We start from the raw sequence: 21,666 nt of genomic DNA, 5'->3' as shown, positions 1-21,666 counted from the left end.
TGAGCAACAGCCTCCTCAAGGTGGACTTGGTCATCCAGCGGTCCCACTGTGAACCACTTTCCTGTGGTCTACCTTCAAACACTAGCAACAGTGAATGAGGAGAGCAGAACAAATCCTTCTATAAGAAAAGATCCTGATGCTCCTTCGTTCACTCTTTTGGCCCAGGAAGGAGTAGCAGGGAAGAGCAAGACTACAGCTGTACTTCGAAGTGGAAGGAAATAACCACAAGTGGGGGAGACGTCAATCCTTCAATCGTCAGCAAAGCTCGCCCAAAGCAGGATATTTTTAGGACTCTAAATTCATACACACAGTTCTTGGGAAATCATGTCAAATGTTAGATTGCAAAATTTTAGGCAACAATCCAAGCTGTGCATATTTGTAGGTTATGCTTACCCAGCATTTGGAACACAGTTCTCATCAGGTCTTATTCGTAAGAGGACAGCTCACAAACGACCCAACCATCTGTGACTACCCAGGTGTAAGATAAAAACATTAGCGGGCTGGGCTACATAGACATTTCCCTGAATATCACAGGCTATTGCCAAGGCTATCGGCTACTGTCCAGAACTGAATGGTAAGGCCCTGTTGCTGAAGACACAACTTCTTATGCCATCAAACACTGAGAAATCAGGCTGGTGCCTAACTAGAAGCTTCATCCCCAATGACCAGTGTTCATAGTGCTATAAGGTACTTTGCATGCTGGAGGAGAAAAGTAGTCATCAGCATCAACCAGCTACAAATCCTGCAAGCTACAACCAAGACCTCCTTGCAAGATATACTGATGTAATAGTGGCACAGATGTTATGGGAGTAAGCAACCACGTTTGACTGGATTTAAGACTCACTCCATGAGATGGAAGACATATTTGACCCTGCGGAAAGGGCAAAATACCTGGGATTAAATAGATCACAGGCCTAGGAGAAAACCTACTACTATTATTCTGCTAAAGGAATACAGCAATAAAATGACTCATAAGGACATATTTCCACACCCATAGATCAGAGCATTGCTCAACCCTCATCAGAGAAGCTTCTTTTTGCAGTAGATGGTGATTAACACAGAAAACCACAACTGGGCAATGTGCAGAGAGTTAAAGACTTTGGAGCACTCAGTCCTAAATCGAATGTCTTCATCAAATCCCTCCTCTCAAGATGTAGAGATCTATGTGGAAGAAGAGGTGGAAAGATTGTAAGAGCCAGAGGTGGTAGATGACTCCAAGGCAATAGCATCTTCCAGAAATAAGAGGACTGATACACATATGAACTACAGAGGTTGTGACAGCATGCACATGACAGCATGCAGGTTTTAACCTGCAAAGGTTAAAACCAGACAAAATCCCAGCACTGAGAAGAGGATGTGGACACAAAGCCCTACCTGTAACCAAGAAACTATTTACAACTGATATTGTCTCCAGTGGTGTGTTACTGGGTATGTCAACCACTCTAGGGCAAGTCTCATTCCAGGAGCAGTTAGCCTACACAAAATGGACGCCATGTTTTTTTTTTTTGGTTAGGTTTTTTTTCCTCCGAGAGAAAGAACATGGAGTGGGTAGGGAGAGAGGATCTGGGAGAAGTTATACACAAACTACATTGTATGAAAAAAAATTTTAAATAGAAATGAAAATATTAGGGTGTTGAAAAGATGGCTCAGTACTTAAGAGCACTGGATACTCTTCCACAGGACCTGAGCTTGATTCCCAGAACCCACATGGAGGCTCATAACTGCCTGTTACTTCAGTTCCAGGGGATTCAACACTCTCTTTCTTCTGGTCCCCATGCATACAGGCAAAACATAAATACATATAAAACACTGAAGTAAATATATACATATATGTATATATATGTAGGTTTTTTGAGACAGGGTTTCTTTGTGTAGCTTTGCGCCTTTCCTGGAACTCACTTTGTAGACCAGGCTGGCCTCGAACTTAGAGATCCGCCTGGCTCTGCCTCCCTGAGTGCTGGGATTAAAGGCGTGCACCACCACCACCCAATAATAAATTTTTAAAATGTCAGTCAATAGATGCTTATACTGATTATAATAGAAAACTTTTAAATTATGGATAACTATTTAAACCTCTAGTAACTTCTTTCCTTATGGGAAAATACCTCTTTTTTTGAATAAAGAGCTCTAGTGTTGAGAATCATTATTCATAGAACTTCTGTGAGGATTCAGTATTGCTTCAAAACTCAGGATTCTGGGGCTAGAGAGATGGCTATTTGTATATATCTTCCCTCCTGGCATTTGAAACACAAATGAAGGATGCTAAATATCTTCCTGTCTGGATTGTGCAGATTCATACTTTACTAACCGGGCTTTAGTCTACAAGTAGGACAGAACACAGGGCGGCAGAGGGCCTGCTAGGGGAACACCTCAAACACCAGCATTTCTATAAAGGAAATGGACTGTTTTTTTCTCTATTGAGATAAGTCTATGTAGCCTAGGCTGGCTTTGAACTCACAGGAATCGTCCTGCTTTAGCTTGGGTATTGAGATTACAGGTAGATACCACCACTTTTATCCAACGCAGGTTAAAAATGAACTACATCAGTGTTTGTTTGAATCATAATAAATAATAACAACCTTCCCAACCACAACAAAAATTTAAAACAAAACATAGCTAAAATCCAGTGAAGTCAACAGACTGACATCAAGAATAATTTGTGCTACAGTTTAACATAAAAGCCTTACAATTTCCAAACATATCATTTAATTTCATTTAGCACACAGAATAATTTATTCATTAAAGTAATGCCTATTTACAGAACTCTAACAGAAAGGTTTCAAAATTTAAAAACTAGCACAATCTTACAGTTCTAAATTTGTATGAACATAAACCTTTTGGGTACATAATGTATCAAAATGGAAGGCTAACTCAGTTAGCTCTGCTTACACAATACAAACACGCTTTCAGAGTGTCAAGAGAATTCGCCAAAGGACAATATGGCCACTATAAAAACCGAATACGCTTCCATGTACCGAATGACAATGGTCACGTGTCCTGGAGTTCTAGCTGCATCCAAGTAACTGTGATTCTGGCTACACACTCTAGAGGAACACGTGCAGCTGAGGGCTGAAACTGATCTGCACAAATGAAACAACGGCTGTGCTGAGCAGGAATTACAGAGGTTGAGCTTTTTTCTTTACACACCATGTTACCTTTTAAAGGAAAAGGAATTAAGCAGTTAAAAGTGACAACAGAACAAAAGTGTAGCAACGTGTGCAAAAAAGGCCAACTGAGAAAATAACTTCGGTGATCAAGAGTGTCTCATTCGTGGTTGGCAAGGTGGGAACTCAGGGTTAGACACTGGTGTCTGCAGGGGCAGAGGGGGGAGATGCTACCTACACCCCTTAAAGCACATTTCCCCTCCCCACAAGTTTAGTACAGCCCAAACAGCCTAGCCACTCTTCTGGGTCGCTAAGGGCAAACTTTAAATACGTAAAGCATGATCTCCAAATGCATACAGCAGAAAAACATTCTCTTCTATATGCAGTGATGGGTCTTTCCAGGAAATACTTGCACGAGTCTCCCCAATACAATTCCCTTCTTTCTTTATTTGGGGAGAGACACTATCAGGGAACATCCCCAGTGCTTTCCTCACTGTTCAAACAACGGTTCTTTACTTTTATCACTAGTCTCGTCTTTGCACTCATCTAAGGGAGGACCCACTATGTTCAGTCACATTAGGAAGAGGCTGGTGGAAGGCTGCTATGTCCTTGGGTAGTTATGTCAGAGGTCACAAAGATGTAACTTTCCTACTTTTTCCTTAAATAGTTGGTTTATCAGAAAAAATGGTTGACCTTGATTTTTAAAAGATTTACTTATTTATTTATTTTTTGGTTTTTCGAGACAGGGTTTCTCTGTGTAGCTTTGCGCCTTTCCTGGGACTCACTTGGTAGCCCAGGCTGGCCTCGAACTCACAGAGATCTACCTGGCTCTGCCTCCCGAGTGCTGGGATTAAAGGTGTGCGCCACCACCGCCTGGCTAAGATTTATTTTTATTTATGTGTGTATGTGTGGGTATGTAGCCATGTGTGTGGTGCTGGGAGGCCACAAGAGAGTGTAGCCTCTAGGTCTGGGGTCACAAGAGGTTGTGAGCTGCCATGGGGGTGCTGGGAACAGAACTCTAGTCCTCTGCAAGAGCAGCAAGTGCTCTTAACTGCTTAGCAACTTTAAAGCCCCTTGACCCTGGTTGCCAATAGAGTGACACTCAGTGACAGAATGCCAGCTGAGGCCCACAGTGACCACCTGAAGGCAGTAACTCCCAAAGCCTTTCCAAGCACCAAAAACTACAGGCAGCCAGCAGTGGTGGTGCACGCCTTTAACCCTAGTACTCAGGAGATAGAGGCAGGTAGTTCTCAAGTTAGAGGCTAGCCTAGTCTACTGAGTGAGTTCCAGGACAGCCAGGGCTACACAGAGAAACCCTACCTCGAAAAACCAACCAAACCAAAACAAACAAAAACAAACAAAAACAAAAACAAACAAACAAAAACCTACAAGCAACAACAAAAAGAGAAATTCTGTTTGGTCAGGTTTACTCAAGCAGACCTCTTACACAAAAACAATGCTCGAGAACATTTAGTCAAAGCGTGGGCACAATTCCAACATCCTTAGACAGGCAGCTTTGCTGTAACCTTTTCATGAACTGGCAAGGATGTTTTTGCATCACTTTTGAGAATGTTACTTTCCTACAAGGCCAGGGTACCTGAGAACTAACTGCATGCCCAAGACACATTTGTGGTTCTCTCTTTTTTCCTGAAACTGTTCCCAGCCTGTTATTTGCTTCTCATGTGTCTCCCACAGGAGGGCAGTGTCTGGTACAGTGACATGCTAAATACACATCAGATGAATGAATAAATAAATAAATCTCATATAATCCAAAGGGGAAAAGAAAACAATCTCTTACAATATCAAATTGTGATAAAGACAGCCAACAGTCCCCATCAACTGGGGTTAACAGATTTGATGAAAAAAACAATAAAACCAAATCAAACAGACATCCCTTACCTCTACCCCAATTGCCATTTTCAACAACAGATATGTGCTTGAGATTCAAAATATCTGACTGATTTCAACTGAAAGTTAACATAAAAGGTGTACTCTGGCTGGGTGGTGGCGGCGTATGCCTTTAATCCCAGCACTTGGGAGGCAGAGGCAGGAGGATCTCTGTGAGTTTGAGTCTAGCCTGGTCTACAGAACTAGTTCCAGGACAGCCAAGGATACTCAAAGAAACCCTGTCTCGAAAAGCCAAAAAGTAAAAGTGTACTCTGGAAGACTCACAAACAAAGGCCCCGTGACTTTAACAAAATGCATAGGCTAGTGCTCTGTGTTCTCAACATGGTGGAGACTCTTCTGAATACACCAGGTGAGTGTCCAGGGTCCCATAGAGCGAGTGCAGCACACTGAGGACCTTTTCCTGAATGGTGTCAACTTGTTCAGGAGGACAGTAATCATCCAGACTTGACCTGGAGCCAAGAGAAAAAGAGGAAGGCTATGTGAGCATGATAAAGTCATTCTGTGCAGAGGAACAGCCTGTGTGTGTTACTGTCAGTGAAGAGACACATGGGTGACTGAGAGCTGGCCGATGTTTACCTACTTTAGGTGCTTTACAAGAATTGTTCTTTATTATTTTTAAAAAGCTATTCTATAGGACAGGTACAATTACCAACTTTCTGTAGTTTTGTTTTGAGACAGGATGCTGCAATGCAGACCTGGATGGTCTTGAACTGGTTATATAGACCAGGCTGGTCTCAGGCTCCCTGTAACCTTCCTGCCTTTGCCTCTCAAGTGTGTGTGCCAAGCAGATGCTACCATGACTGAACTCAGGCCCTCATACTTGCATGGCATGCCATCTCCCCAGATCATGCCCTACATGCTTTTTAAAGCTCACCAGCCCCATGGAGGTGACAAAGTTTCATTTTAGGGTAAGGGAATTCTTTTCCTTAAAATTTACTTTTATGTGTTTGTGTTGTGTGAATGTGTGCCCATGTGTGTGGGCGTCCACAGAGTCTAGAATAGGGCATTGGGTACCCTAGAATTGGAGTTGTGGTTGTGAGTGACCTGATGTTGGGTGCTGAGAACAGAACTCAGATCCTCCGAAAGAGCCGCAAATGCTCTTACCTGCTTAGCGATCTCTTCTGTGTGTACGTGTGGGGTGGGGAGGAGTTTTAAGCCCCACAGCTTTAGGAGAGTTCTGCTCTCTCCCCTTTACTAGCATCTAGACGCTGCCTGCATTCCTTGCTGAGAACAGGAGACCCACTCTCCATCTCCCAAGCTGGCAGTACGGCACCTTCCAAACTTTCTCTCCTGATTCAGAGTTCAGACCCCCTCTGAGGAGGAGAACTATGACAGAACCGAGGAGAACCCCTTCCAAACCCTTCCATTCTTTACACTGCAGAGTCCCTACTGCTGTGCAGAGGTTCCAGAGAGTAGGACACGGACGTCTGTGACGGGCCGTCATTCAGCCAATCACACTTACCTTGCAATTGTCACAAGAGTAGGCTTTGGAAGACTTTTCAGTAAAGAATACACAGACTGAATAAGACCCTCAATTTCTTCTTCTGTGCTGATGTGATGAGGGAGTTCGGAATAATCGCAGGTTAGCCCGGCCTGGTGAACCTGAAGATAAGGAAAAAATGACACCGGGAGCCAGGTCTGTGTCTCGATGGCAGAGAGTATGCCTAGCGCCTAGCATGTAAAGCACAGGCTCCAGACCCACCACTCAAAAAGACTCTAAATGGCACTGTAAGACTTCAGTGACTTCAGAAGACTCTTGGGAGAGTGGGCAGGGAGGAGACAGGGAGAGCCTTAAAGCTCACTGGCCAGCGAGCCGAGCGGAACGGGGAGCTTCACATTCAGGGAGACCTCATCTCAAAAACAAAGACTGATGGGGACAGTGGGCTCCGCCGATGGAAGCGCTTGCCACGAAAAGCCTGGACCTCAGTTCAATCTCAAGAACCCATGTAAAAGCAGGAGGAGAACCAATTCTATAGTCTGACTGCTGCATGTGCATTGTGATGAGAGAGAGAGAGAGAGAGAGAGAGAGAGAGAGAGAGAGAGAGAGAGAGAGAGAGAGAAAACAATCAAGGAATGCTTCAGGCATTTAACTGCATCAACATTTTCAAGCCCTGAGTACCATGCACCTACCATTCTTTTCTTTTTTTAGGTTATGTGTAAGGGTGTTTTACCTGCATGCATGTATGTGCACCACATGTGGGCAGTACCTGCAGAGGGCATCAGCTCCCCTGGAACGGGAGTTGCAGATGGTTGTGAGTGGTCATGTGGGGGCTGGCAACTGAACCTGGGTCCTCTGGAAGAGCAGCCTGTGCTGTTAAGCACTGAGTCATCTCTCCAGCCCCAACATGTGCTATTTTTAACAAACACCGTTTTCAGAGAAGAGTAAGCCTTGGTTTAGCAAGCATTAACCATGCTGCCACTTATTTATTTATTTATTTATTTATTTATTTATATTTCATAAGTGAAGATTAAGTTAGTAAACACCAGCTCCAATAAAGTGGCATGACAGCATTCCACAACCAAAGAAAACCAAGAACACCTCTCACTGATGAGACAGAAGCAGCAGACTCAGAGGCAGGGACTTGGAGTCTCAGCTGTGGCATCTTAACAATCTGAGGAACACACCTGAACTGCATTGCTTTGTGGTCCAGACTGGCTTTGAAGGAAGCATGTAGTCCAGGCTAGCCCAGAACATGCTACTGTAGCCTCCACTCTCAGAGTGTGCAGACTACAGTGAAGCCTTTCCTGGCTTCACTTGAACTTTTTTTTTTTTAAATGATTTATTTTTATTTATTATGTATACAGTGTTCTGCCTGCATGTGTCCCTGCAGGCCAGAAGAGGGCACCACATCTCATTACAAGTGGTTATGAACCACCATGTGGTTGCTGGGAATTGAACTCAGGACCTTTGGAAGAGCAGCCAGTGCTCTTAACTACTGAGCCATCTCTCCAGCCCTCACTTGAACTTTTAAAGCTTTACATCTTCTCAAATATTGGGTCAAAAAGGAAAATATCTGCTTCAAGGACTCTAAGGTGCTAGGAGTTAGAAATTATGATCACAGGTCTTTGCCTCACCACTCAGTTCACTACTGGCAAGTGGCAAAGAACTAACATTTAAAATGCACCAGACACAGTTTTTTTCTTTTTTCTCTTTTGGTTTTTATGATCTGGTAAATTTTCAGAGAAAGGAAAAGAGCCCAAGTAAGAACTAATGGCCAGGTGTGGTGGCATATCCCTTTATTCCCAGCATTTATTCCCAGGAAGTTGGAGGCCAGCCTGGTCTACTCAGCAAGTTCCAGGTTGGCCAGGGATATGCAGTGAAACCTTGTTTGAAAATAGAAAAAACATCAGTAAGTAGATGATGAAATTAGAAACCAGAGACTAAATTATGGATGGTGAGGTGAGACTGGATTATCAACAAGCACAGAAAAAAACAAAGAGGAAGTAACAGTTGGGCCTGGTGGTGTATGCCTGAAACACCAGAACTATGAGTGGAGGCCAGAGGATCCCGGAGGCCTGGGTGAGACCCTGTCTCAAATCATAGTAAAAACAGTAAAAGATTCAGAATACCTTTGCTTCTTAGATAAATAAAATAAGAATCTCTCCCTAGGCAGTGGTGGCAAATGCCTTTAATCCCAGCACTCAGGAGGTAGAGCCAGGTGGACCTCTGTGAGTTCGAGGTCAGCCTGGTCTATAGAGCAAGATCCAGGAAAAGTACCAAAACTACACAGAGAAACCCTGTCTCAAAAAAAAAAAAAAAAAAAAAAAAAAAACAACCAAACCAAAAAAAAAAAAACAAAAAAACAAAAAAAAAAACAAAAAACAAAACAAAAAAAAAAACCTTTCTCCTGGGAAAAAATATATATTTAATTTTATTCATTTTTATTTTATGTGCATTGGTGTTTTGACATTGGTGTTGGGTCCCCTGGAACTGGAGTCACAGACAACTGTGAGCTACCATGTGAGTGCTAAGAATTGAACCCAAGTCCTCTGGAAAAGCAGTCAGTGCTCTTAACCACTGAGCCATCTTTCCAGTCCCCTGGAAAATATTTTTTAAAATCTTTTGTGAAAAGTATGTATTTTATCACTCTTTAATTTTTAAATAAGTAATATAAACAAAATGAGTCAATTTAAGAAAATTTTCACCCAGAAAATTACCTGTATAAAGCATCACTTTTACAATGATATGAAATATTTACCATTTCATAGTCTGGTACTTCCATCCGTTTTTTCAAACTCTGTACAAGTGGAACTAGTGATTCCATTCTGGAAAAAAGCCAGCCCAGTCATTAAACACCACAATAACCTTGACTAGCATTGGCAACTAATGGCATACTCGATTTTTTATTTTAAATCATGGATTGGGGTTAGGAGTTGTGCTAGACAGTTTTATGTCAACTTGACACAAGCTAAAGTCATCTGAGAGGAAGGAACCTCAATAGAGAAAATGCCTCCATAAGATCAGGCTGTAGGCAAGCCTGTAGAGAATTTTCTTAATTAGTGATCAGTGAGGGAGAATCCAGCCCATTGTGGGTGGTTCCATCCTTGGGCTGGTGGTCCTGGGTTCTATAAGTCAGTACAGTGAGCAAGCCATGAGGAGCAAGCCAGTGAGCAGCACCCTTCCCTGGCCTCTGCATCAGCTCCTGCTCCAGGTTCCTGCCCTGCTTGAGTTCCTGCCCTGACTTCCTTTGATGATGAACTGTGTTGTAGAAGCAGAAGCTGAATAAACTCTTTCCCCCACAAGTTGCTTTGGCCATGGTGTTCATCACAGCAACAGTAACCCTGACTAAGACAGGAGCATATAGCTCAGTGCTTGCCTAGCAAGCATGTGCAAGGCTCTGGGTTCAACCCACAGCAGTATACAGAAAATAATAATGATTAAAAAATAGAGCTCTACCATGGATACATGCTTCAAATGAGGGATGGTTGAGAAATGAAAGATAAAGTTGTTCAATACCATCTTCTTCAAATGAATTTGAAACAGAGTCTCACTATGTCGCTCTGGCTGACCTGGAATTCAAGACCCTCTTGCTCTACCTACTAAGTGCTGGGATTGAAGGTGTACACCACTCGCCTGGCTATCTTTTTAACTAAATTCATTATTATTACTATTCTTACCGTCATTTTAAAAATAACTATTTCACAAAGCCCAGGTTAGCTTGTAACTCAATATGCAGCTGATCTTCCTGTTTCTCTCTAAACCCTTTTACAGAGAGTGCATAAATAATACTCAACAAAGGCAGTGGTCAATACTGGGTGTCTTCTTCGTTATTTTTTAAGACAGGGTCTTTCACTGACTCTAACGCCCATCAGTTCAGCTAGGCTGGCTGGCCAGTGAGCTACAGGGATACTCTTGTCTCCGCCTCCCTATTACAACCATGTCTGGCTTTTTAAATAGACATGCAGGATCTGAACTTGGGGCTCATGGCGATGTGGCAAGTACTTACTGAGTAAGCCGTCTCCCTAGCCTTTGATTCGAATTTAAGGAGCAACTCGTCAGACAAACTTTGAAATGTATCTAGGATGGACAGCTCATGATTTGGGAAGGAAAAAGGTCTGGGGTCTTACCCGGGGGTTGAAGCCCATCTCTGTACAGTTTCTTCACCATCCCCGTCACATAAATCAGCAAAAACTGCTTCTAAGTCTTCCAGTTGACGAGTTCGAGTATCAACAATATCTACCAAATCTTCCTTCAAAAACATGGAAAAACTGAGGTTACGGTTATTCCTTTAAAAAACAAGTAAAATACTATTATGATGGAAATACCAGTTCAGTTAGCTAAAAATACTTTCTCTGTACTAACCGAAGCATTCACCAAAAGAATACACATGTGTGTGTGTGTGTGTGAATATCTATATGCACACGAAGAAGAATCTGGAGAGCTGAGAACATTTAAATAAGCTACAAGATAGTCTTAGAGCTAGGCAAGGTGGCGTACACTTACAATCCCAGCACTAATGAGGCTGAATTTGAGGCTGGCTAGAGCTACACAAACTCTCTTAAAATAATCATCCTAACAATGAAAGCAAGTACTTGGTGGTAGGTAAAGTGCAGGCTTACCTCAGTGAGGTTACTATCAGGCTTTTTAAACTGGTAAAGCTCCTGTAGAATTTTGTACTCATCCTGTAAGACAAAACAAATACCCCAAGGTTAGGAGTTTCCAACAATATGCCTACTTCCAACAATATTGAAACGTTTGTCTGGGAGAATCAGGCACACTGTATACTTCAAATTTCAAAAACAGATCTAATTTTTCAGGACGTTTATCTAGCTGGGCAGAATATAGTATAAAAATTAGATAATAGGCTAAGAGATCATCAAAGTTTTTCTTTCTTTTAAGATTTATTTATTTATTGTATTTTTTTTTTTTTTGGATTTTTTTGAGACAGGGTTTCTCTGTGTAGCTTTGCGCCTTTCCTGGAATTCCCTCTGTAGTCCAGGCTGGCCTCGAACTCACAAAGTTCCACCTGGCTTTGCCTCCTGAATGCTGGGATTAAAGGCATGCACCACCACCGCCCAGCCGATTTATTTATTTATTATGTATACAGTGTTCTGCCTGCATGTGTCCCTGCTGGCCAGAAGAGGGCACCAGATCTAATTGCAGGTGGTTGTGAGCCACCATGTGGTTGCTGGGAATTGAACTCAGGACCTCTGGAAGAGTAGTCAGTGCTCTTAACCACTGAGCCATCTCTCCAGCCCCCTAAGTATTTCTAATATAAGCACGTACCATTAGGTGAATGGACACATCCCAAGATCCAAACAGACTTTAGCTGTTCATGGGAGACATACACGTCTTCAATGACCATGACAGAAGATTCCCCATGTATACCATGTGGCTACTTCCCTAGCCACAGAGACCTCTGGAGCACAGAAGCAATGCTGGCCTGCAGAGTGGCAGACCCAGACCCTGAGTTAAGGGAAAGATGCCTAACGTATCTAGTTTTTGTAAGTGAGATAAAACAAGGAAACTCCTTCTTAAAACCACAACTGGACAGCTCCGTTTCTAAGTGGCTGCACGTGGCCCAGTGCTACGTAAGAGCTAAAATGCAGTGTTTCACCGACCACGACAACACTATGAGCTGGGGCTTACTCATTACTTAAGTACCTACTCTGCAGCACCAAGGATTGAACCCACAACCCTGAGCAAGCTAGCGCTCTACTGCTGAGGTACACCTTAGCAGGCTGGGGATGACTGCTTCATTGCAAGTCAGAAAGGCAAGGACCTTTCCCAGGATGGCACAGCTAGGAAGCTTTCTGAGACAAGGTTTCACATAGCCCAGGCTGGATTTGAACTTATGATCCCTATATCTTCTTCCCAAGTGCTGGTATTACAAGCATGTGCCATTACGCTTTGCCCTGTTATCTTTGTTTATTTTAAAAATAGAGCTGGGCCAGTGAAATGGCTCAGAGGGTATAGATGCCTGCCACCAACCCTGATGATCTTGAAACTGACTTTGGAAAGTTGTCCTGATTTCCACATGTGCGATGTGGCATGAGCCGCCATCCTCCCGAAGTTAATACATTCATGTAATGACCAATAAAAATATTGCTAGTAAATTAGAAAGTATAATGTAGGTTGGATATCTTTATCTGAGATGCTTGGAAGCAGAAGTTCTATCAAGTTCCAGGAGTTTTCCAGATTTTGGAAAATCTGGGGACTTTAGGGGGTGTACTTCATCATGGTACGTAGGGAAGTTTTGGGTTTTTGAGTAATTTAGATTTTGCAATTTTTAATTAGGAATGATAAGTTTGTATGTAATTTTAAAAGACTGGAAAAGAACAGAAGCATATGTGGCAGGAAACACGGTCTTTAAACCGAAGATAATTCTCATCTGATGTTTGTGGAGAGGTTGCTCTCTGTCATCCAGAGAAACGCTGTGCAATTCTCAGGGTCTATGCTTCCAAACTACCACATTTACCTGCGTGAACATTTCTTTGAAGGGATTTTTGACAGAAAAAAAATCCAAGTCAATATCTAGAACAAACGCATCTCCACTCTTCAGCACTTCCAGGACCTCCCCAGTGCTGACTGTGCCCTGGCACTGCTGGCCTCCAGATGAACAGGGGCCTGGTGGCTCCGGGCAAGCACGGTCACTCGGTGGGGTCACTGCATCCCCTCGCAGTCCTTCTGAGCAGGGGTCCCCGTTAGCGGCGGCCGCGCTCTCTCGACTGCCCAGTGCCAGCTTGGGCTTCTTTGCAGAAGACACAGAGTCACTGTCCTCTTGATGGTTACAGAGTCTGTGAGGTTCTACCACGACCACGTCCAACTGTAAGGGTTTCTGGTTCTCTAGCTGGTCTTCAGGTACAAACAGGCCGTCACTTAGGAAGTAATAATCGGTACTGGTGACCCTGGATCAACGGGAAAACTATTGTAAGGAAAGAGCACATTAGCCGACGTTACACTACGACACTGCAGAAGAAAGACCCAGCTGACAAAAACTAGCGACTTTAACGCTTGCACTTTGTCTTCAGTAGAAACAGTTTCTCCACATTCTGAGCTGGCACACCACTGCCCCAAGGAAAGACTAGGCATGTTTTTGTAGTCCACCCTCCAGCTAGCTGTGGCCACCTCCCAAGTTCTGGTCAGTGACTGTGACAGGTGTATGGAGCAGTGCTCTTCCCATCGTGCTGACCAGCCATGAGCATGAAGGTGGGAAGTCACATTGGCCCAGGAGGACTCCAGAGACCGTGGAACATGTAGAAGGAGCCAGGTGCGATGACTCACGTCTGCAATCTCAGAGCTTGGGAAGGTAAGGCAGGGCTGGTGCAAGGATGAGGCCAGCCTGGGCTACAAAGTGGGACCTGGTCTACACACACACACACACACACACACACACACACACACACACACACACACACTCACACGCACACGCATGCGCACACGCACACACAGAGAGAGAGAGAGAGGAAAAAAAAAAAGAAAGAACTAGGTTTTTCTGAAAGAAATTGTTAATTAAATAAGAAAACAAAGAAAGGGCTGGAGAGAGAGCGGGTAAGTTAGGAGCACTTGCTGCCCTTCCAGGGGACGAGAGTTCATTTCTTAGCACCTATAAGAGAGAGCTTACAACAGCCTGCAAACCTAGCTCCAAGGTATCCAACCCCTTTCTAGCATGCTTTGGCAAATGCATACACACACACATATACACAAATATAAATAAGTCTTCAAAAACGTAAATAAAAAACTCTTAAGAAAAATATTATAAGAAATAATTTCTCTAAATACAGAAGTTCTATTTCATAGCTTCAGTTAAAGTATATAATCACAGTATTTTTTTTAACATGAAAAGCAATTTCAAAAGATCCACATATAAAATTCAGTTTATGAGTTCTGGATTTCTGTTTTAAAGATTTATTTTATTGAGCGTTGTCGTGTCCTCCCCCCGGCCCCCCCCCCCCCCCCCCGCCACTGTGTGTGTGTGTGTGTGTGTGTGTGTGTGTGTGTGTGTGTGTGTGTGTACCTAAGTGTGCAGGTGCCCATGGAGGTCAGAAGGGAGCTGGAGACACAGGTGTTCGAGAGGGTCTTGACGTGGGTGCTGAGACCCAACTCCAGTCACTGGATAAAGCTCTAGGTGCTCTCGCTGCTGAGCCATCTCTGCAGCCCTGACGTTTTAGTTTTTCCTTTTCTTTATAAAGACACAGAGTGTGACTAAGGTGCTTATTGTGGCATCCAACTCTAGGGCTCAAGTGATCTTGCCTCAGCCTCCCAAGAATCTGGGACAATAGGAATATGTAGGTAAGACTTCGGATACCAGCATGTTTGCAGCTTTTTGACTATGTCTTGGTGAGTACTTAGAACATTAAATTCAAATACATGTTTCAGCGGCATACTCTACTAAATGAAAATAATACAGTTTATTCCCCACCTGTCCACACTTAATATATATAGCTTTAAATTGACCTGAGACAGGGTCTCACACAGCCTAGACTGTCCCTAAACTACTGATTCTCCTGTCTCCACCTCCTGAGTGCTGGCATTATGGTCATGTGTCAACATAGCTGGCATATGTGCTGGGGATTGAGTCTGGGGTCAAGCACACTAACCACACACCCAAGTGAGGCTCGACTCGCAGCCCCTACAGCTATAAATTAAAAAGAAGATAGTCTTCAAAGCAGATCAATGACATAAAAGTAAAAGCCCAAGCTTGTTAAAAACTGCAACATCCTAATGAAGACCAAGACTGTAATCCTAACCTGAATTTATAGTCTGTGTGTGGTATGCATGCCAGTGTGTATATGTGGAAGCTACTCAACCGGGGTGGCAGCCCTTGAGGCTTTTGCTGGTCTGGAGCTCACTAGTAGGCTATGCTGGCTGGTCTATGAGTCATACAGATCGGCCTGGCTCTGCCTCCTCAGGACTGGCATTAGAAGCATGTGCCACCATGCCTAGCCTTTTCATGCAGGCTCTGAGATCAAACGCAGGTCTTCATGCTTACACTGTAAGAACCTTATCAACTCATCTCTCTCCGAAGCCTCATATTCTTCTTAGTAAGCAAATTTTGCTTTGCTTCTATTCCTGCAAATAAATAAACACAGATTCATGCCTACATGCAATAGACTGTTCAAACATGTTTACTTGTTGAACTAACTAAATCATGAGGGAAGCATAATATTCCCTCATGCTGTTATTAAATTTTGAGTTTCCAAAAATATCTGTGATGTTCTGTGTCAGAATAAGACCCTGTCTCAGAAAACCAAAACCATGCCTGGTGTGGTGGTGCACCCCTTTAATCCCAGTACTAGGAAGACATCTCTGTGAGTTCAAGGCCAGCCTGGTCTCTATAGAGAGTTAGGCTATCCAAGGCAACATGAAGTGAGAATTATCTCAAAATAAAAAACAGAAAAACTCTCACACATATATATCCATATCAAGCTGTCATGATGGTTCACACCTTTAACCCCCGAATTTGGGAGGCCAAGAAGGGCTGTTGTGAGTCTGCTGAGTAACAGCAACAACAAAAATCTGTTGTTTTTACAGCTTCTGTTAGGTCCACTCAACACACTGAACTCACTTGTTGTATAGATCAATATTACGTACGATATTTGCTCTATGCTGAGGTCTAATTTCTTTTTAAAAATTATATAGTAAGTACAATTTTCATACATCAAGATGACACCACTCATATAAATGACAAAAACATATAACACCAAAGGTAACACTGTCATCAAAACGGAAACAGAATTACAGGGCACAGTTTTCATTGTCACTGAGAGCCTAGAAAGCTATGTGTACATTGATTAAAACGTTCTTCCTATCCCAGGAGAATTTAGAACCAGACTGCTACTTCCAAAGACAGACACTGTAGCAACACAACACAGAGGATATTGGTTAAGTAGCACATACAAAAAACCTGATGTACATATTGCTCAAATCAGAGGGCACAGTAATTTAACTTAGACTGAATTCAAAGATCACAACAATAAATTTACAACCTAAAACCTACTTATCCAGACACCGATTTATTAAAAATGAAAACAAAAACTGATTTATTTGTTTGTTTGAGACAGGGTCTCATGTAGCCTCAGCTGGCCTCAAGCTCACTATGTGACTGAGGATGACCTTGAACCCTAGACCTTTCTGCCTCTACCTTCAGAGGGCTGAGATTACAGGTGTGTGCCACAACTCCCAGGTAAGTTTTAAGTTTTTTCAGTGCTGGGAATTGAACTCAGGGCTGTAGGCATATTGGGCAAGTGCTCTACTACCGAGCTACACCTGCAGTCCTTATTTTTGCATTTGGAAACAGGGTCTCATTCCGTAGTTCAGGCTGACTTCAAACTTTCAGCATCCTTTTACCTCAGCCTCTCAAGGGCTGTGATTATAGATATGTGCCACTTACCTTGCCTGGCTCATTCTAAAAGTCCAACTCAACACACTATATTTATATCAGAAGGATCAGGGGAAAAAATGCCCCATTGGTTATATAAATCTATAAGGTACTATAAGGACTTGACAGAGTTGGCCAGCAACAGAATCTAAGTTCCAGAAAACGTCATAACACAAAAACAATTTTGCTAGTAATAGATATTAAGATTACATGAAAGAGATCAAGAGAATTAAAAATGAATCTAAATTCCAGAAAATGTCATAAAACAAAACAATTTCGCTAGTAATAAAGAGTACATGAAAGAGATTAAGAGGATTAAAAATCTGTTTCTGGTGATTCAAGAACTCTTTGGAGGAGGTGGGGCTTAATGTAACTCTGTATGGAGTCATTTAGGAAGTTATTACAAGAATCCAAAGTATAATTCAGTTCCTTTCATACTTACCAAAGATAAAGAAATTACCTGATTGTGGTGGTAGAAATGTCTTTGCCTACTAAGAAGTGGTGTTTGCCCTCTGTGATTTGCTGAGCCCATGTGGGATGAAGCCATATTATATGAGAAAAATGGCCAGCATAAACTGCAGGCATAATCCAATTTTCAATACTTAATTCTCTGGAAAAAAAAAAAAACCAGAAACATTACAATTATTAATGATTTTTCCCAAATATTTGAAGACAGCAGGTCTCAAGTATGGCCCCTGACAAGGTTCCTGAGACTATTAGGTTAAAATGGTTTTCATGGAAATACTATTACCTTTTACTGAACAAACATTTGCTCAAGCATGAGGGTGCACAGCATGATGATACACAGCATGACGGTGGATTGGTAACTTAAGTGCCATGCAAGGTCCATTAGCAGTCATTATAACATTACTAGCAATTACCCTGTCCAAAAGCTAGTTTTGCTGAAGAATGGTCATGGCTTTATTAATTCTTGCCCCCAACTAGATATTTTAAAATATTTGTATATTAAAAAAAAGGAAAACAGCAGAACTCCTTCTGTTTAGACATGAAGCACAATGGTGGCTTCGAGGAGAAACACCTGGGGCTGAATTGTGACTTGGGTTAATTTCTTCTTTGAAAGATCAATTAACTGAGGTTATTTAGACACAAGGCTGGATTGTTGGATTTTGCATTCCAGCTAAGCTTTCAGAAGCTTGTGGAGTTTTGGAGGAAGATCAAAGAACATCACAACACTACTTATCTGATTAAGTGATAGAAATACTATTCCATTTTCCAATCACATCTATGAGAACATGAATTTTCATGATATACTTCAACTAAAACAACACACAGCAACAGACTGAATGAAGAATCAGATAGAGAATCCAGGTGTCATTTATAGGGGCAAAAATTAGATCTTAAAAAATTTAAATAATTCCATGTGATAGTTTTAAAAATGTATTTTAACAAAAATAACTTGTTTATGCAGATATAATGATGTAATATTTTACAATGAATATCTGAAAATTTTATTTTTAGTTGTAACGTAAATACACACAACTATAATTCACATTGTTTTCAAGGCTTAATTTTTTAAGGGTATACAGGAATGCAGAAACTTGGGCATGGTGGCATGTACATGCAGTCCCTGCACTGAGGAGGTAGAGACAAGAGGATCAGGGGTTCAAGGCTGGCCTTGGCTATAAAACAAGCTGAAAGTCAGTTTGGTCTACATGAAACCCAATCTCAAAACAACAACAAAAACCCCCACAAAACTAGAAAAAGAAACAGGATACTAAAAAGTTAAAGAACTGTTCTAACTAATGTGTGGTCTGACTACATGCTTAGCATTCTCTTTCAATTTCTAAACTATGAAAGACAGTGAGGGAATGGTGGAACTACCACATTGCTTTAGGAATTAGTGCCTTGATTTGGAGTTTTGGAAAAAGTCAACTAGAAGGTCTATAGTAGACTGAACATAATACGCTTTATACATGAGATGATGACAGGATTTCAGGGAGCTATTATCTGAAGATATAGAATTCTTCCTGAAGGATGGAATGTGAATTATCCACTTTACTTCTATTCCTCTGACTTTATTTTTTTTTTTTTTTTTTTTTTTGGTTTTTTGAGACAGGGTTTCTCTGCGTAGTTTTGCGCCTTTCCTGGAACTCACTTGGTAGCCCAGGCTGGCCTCGAACTCACAGCGATCCGCCTGGCTCTGCCTCCCGAGTGCTGGGATTAAAGGCGTGTGCCACCACCGCCCGGCTCTGACTTTATTTTTTAAGATTTCTCTTACTCTTCATTATGTGTGTACAGAATGTGCACACGAGTGCAGGTGCCTGCAGAGGCCAGAAGGTGGTGCTGTCCTTCAGAGCAGTCACAAAGTGGTCTCGAGCCACTCAGTGCGGGTGCTAGGAACCACACTTGGGTACTCTGCAAGCCTAAGTGCTCTTACCTGCAGGGCCATCTCTCCAGCCCCATCTCTACGACTTTATAAAACTGAAAATCAACAGGGTTTGTGACCTGAAAATAAAGTCACTGAAGATGCATGATTATGAGACTGTTTTCAGAAAAGTCCTATTTTCTGGACCCCACTACCAGGCTTTAAAAGGGGAGGAGAGCGTATTCAGATTACTTCACAAGTCTCGTCCAGCATCCCAAATTCTAAATTAGAGGCCATCAAATAGTGGCTTGGCTGTTTGTTATAATTTTTTTTTTTTAAAGTTTTATTGGAACAACTGTTGCCATTTGCTTGCACAACGTCCAGGACTGCTTTCATGTCACAAAGGCAGGGACAAGTAGTTGGATATGGATGGAGTGCCAGGAAACCTAAAGTACCACTCACACACACCAGTGTCTTAGTTCCTTTTCCTGTCGCTATGATAAAATACTTTGACAAAAGCAGGCTTTGGCAAGGAGGTCAAGGCAGCAAGACTTTGAAGCAGCTGAACACATCACATCCATAGTCAGGAACCTGAGACAGGAACCAGGGACCGGGGAGTGCTGTTCACTTCCCTCTCTCCATTTATACAGACCAGGACCCCAGCCAGGAAGGGCACTACTCACAGTGGGTGGGTCTACCCCCGTTTCGTAATCCAATCAAGACAATCCCCCACAGGCAAGCCCGTGTGCCCACTTCTCAGATAATTCTAGATTCTGCCAAGTTGACAGTTAACACTTAACCGTAAAGAGGATTCAATGTAGCGCTGGCTGGCCTCCAATGGTAATTCTCCTGCCTCAGTGCGCTAAGGGCTGAGATCACAGGTATTAACCACCATGCCTGGTCCCTATTTTGGCTCTTTCAGTTTGTCAAAAACTTGTTCTTAAACAAAATAAAAAAGGTGATGGGCAGTTGTGACTGCATGTCTTTAATCCTAGCAGAGTCAGAGCCAGGCGGATCTCTGTGAGTTCGAGGCCAGCCTGGTCAACAGAGCAAGTTCCAGGACAGGCTCCAAAGCTACACAGAGAAACCCTGTCTTGAAAAACAAAACAACACCCCCCAAAAACAAACAAACAAACAAACAAACAAACAAAAGACAAACCCAAAATAAAAAGGCAAACAAATAAAACCCCTCAAACACATGAGTGTAGCAAAAGTCTATATTTTATCATCTGCTACATGTTATGTTTCAAATACATAAAATGATTTTTAAAAAAAGTCATGTTACCCAAAAAGTGCTTCCTTATCAAACACAGTGTCTGCTGGCATATTCACAGGAATAAGGAGGTCTGGATGTGAGTCAAAATGTAAAAAGCTGATATTACTAGCAGGAAGATGCTTCGAACCTATGGCCCGGTATATGAAAGGCAGAACCTGTAACAGAGACATATACATCGAGAATTGCACACTGTCAAGTTGCAGACTCAAAATCAATCAATCAATCATCAATCAATCACTGCACAAATTTGAAGCGCACCAAGTTGTTAAAAAGTGGAAAAATACAAAATTTCTTTACTCTAGATGGTTCTGATGAAAATCTCCGTCTTTATCACCCAACTGCTCAGAACCACTCACTCTAGCATTATCCATGTTCCAAGTACTCTTATTTATTTACTTATTTATTTATTTTTTAGGACATTTTTTGTCCTTTTAGGACGGAGCTAGGCTGGATGACTCGTGTTCTCCTCTTACACGCTATATGCCCAGGTTTCCTCCTAACTTCGAAAGCACTGACCAACCCAAAGTCGACTTTGTCTCAGGAATCAACTTTCTTTACCGCCTTCATCTTTTTCCATCAGTAAATCCCCTTCCCCCACTTTTTCCTGGGGGCGTGGGCGAGGGGTTGAGCCCAAGGTCTGTGGCAAACACCGTACCACCGAGCTTCACTCTTGACCCATCTTGTTTTATGTCCAGAGACCCTCCATGGGTCCTGTAAACAAAGCTCCTAGACCCACGGACCTCTTGCTGGCCTTCTACCAGAAGTCTGCAAACGGTGCGCACGCTACAACTGCAGTGCCATAAAACGTTAACCAACGCCGATGACTTAATGTCCTCGGTAACCGCCCTCTAATAGGATCTACGGTTATGGTGCCCATTTCACAGCTGAGGGTTCAGGTTCTTGGCCAACCCTCTCACCAAACTGCACAAACAGTAGTCAGGAGACAGGTGGCAGCCAGCCTCAGGGGCTGGTCAAGCCTCTGCAGGCTGCCGCGGGTTCGAACCCCTCCTGTAAGGGCTCGGGGGCTTCTGCTGCCCGCTCACCTCCTGGTGATCCTCCACCACCCACACCGGAAGCCTAGGGTAGCGCCTGAGGCGCGTGCGGTCGCCTCCCGTGTCACTCATGTCTCCGCGCGACTCCGGCGGCCGCGACTCCGAGGAACCCGGAGAGGCGCCGGGCATCTCCAAGCCCCGCGCCCCACACTGCCCTTTCGCGGCGGAAACGCGCGCT

At 42.8% G+C, this 21,666-nt stretch overlaps 1 protein-coding gene across 2 annotated transcripts; it reads right to left on the bottom strand.

Moving 5' to 3' along the window:
- Positions 1 to 5,174: 5,174 nt before the first annotated feature.
- On the bottom strand, positions 5,175 to 21,659 carry C11H5orf22 (chromosome 11 C5orf22 homolog). 2 transcript variants are annotated; one of them, XM_028884402.2, is made up of 9 exons: positions 21,480 to 21,659; positions 20,446 to 20,591; positions 17,295 to 17,444; positions 12,932 to 13,361; positions 11,073 to 11,135; positions 10,581 to 10,702; positions 9,212 to 9,278; positions 6,475 to 6,614; positions 5,175 to 5,461 (listed from the first exon to the last, which is right to left on the bottom strand). In XM_028884402.2, exons 1-9 carry the CDS (start codon positions 21,615 to 21,617, stop codon positions 5,329 to 5,331), a joined length of 1,389 nt encoding a protein of 462 aa, XP_028740235.1. In that variant the 5' UTR covers positions 21,618 to 21,659; the 3' UTR covers positions 5,175 to 5,328. The 2 variants fall into 2 exon arrangements, with proteins under 2 accessions (XP_028740235.1, XP_037065274.1); XM_037209379.1 differs by lacking the exon at positions 20,446 to 20,591 and having other exon boundaries at positions 21,480 to 21,563.
- Between the last annotated feature and the right edge of the window lie 7 nt (positions 21,660 to 21,666).

The sequence above is a fragment of the Peromyscus leucopus genome, chromosome 11 (assembly GCF_004664715.2).
Source record: "Peromyscus leucopus breed LL Stock chromosome 11, UCI_PerLeu_2.1, whole genome shotgun sequence".
In the NCBI taxonomy this organism is placed as follows: Eukaryota; Metazoa; Chordata; class Mammalia; order Rodentia; family Cricetidae; genus Peromyscus; species Peromyscus leucopus.
The sequence above is the reverse complement of the archived record's forward strand: the minus strand, read 5'-3'. Positions and strand labels throughout refer to the sequence as shown.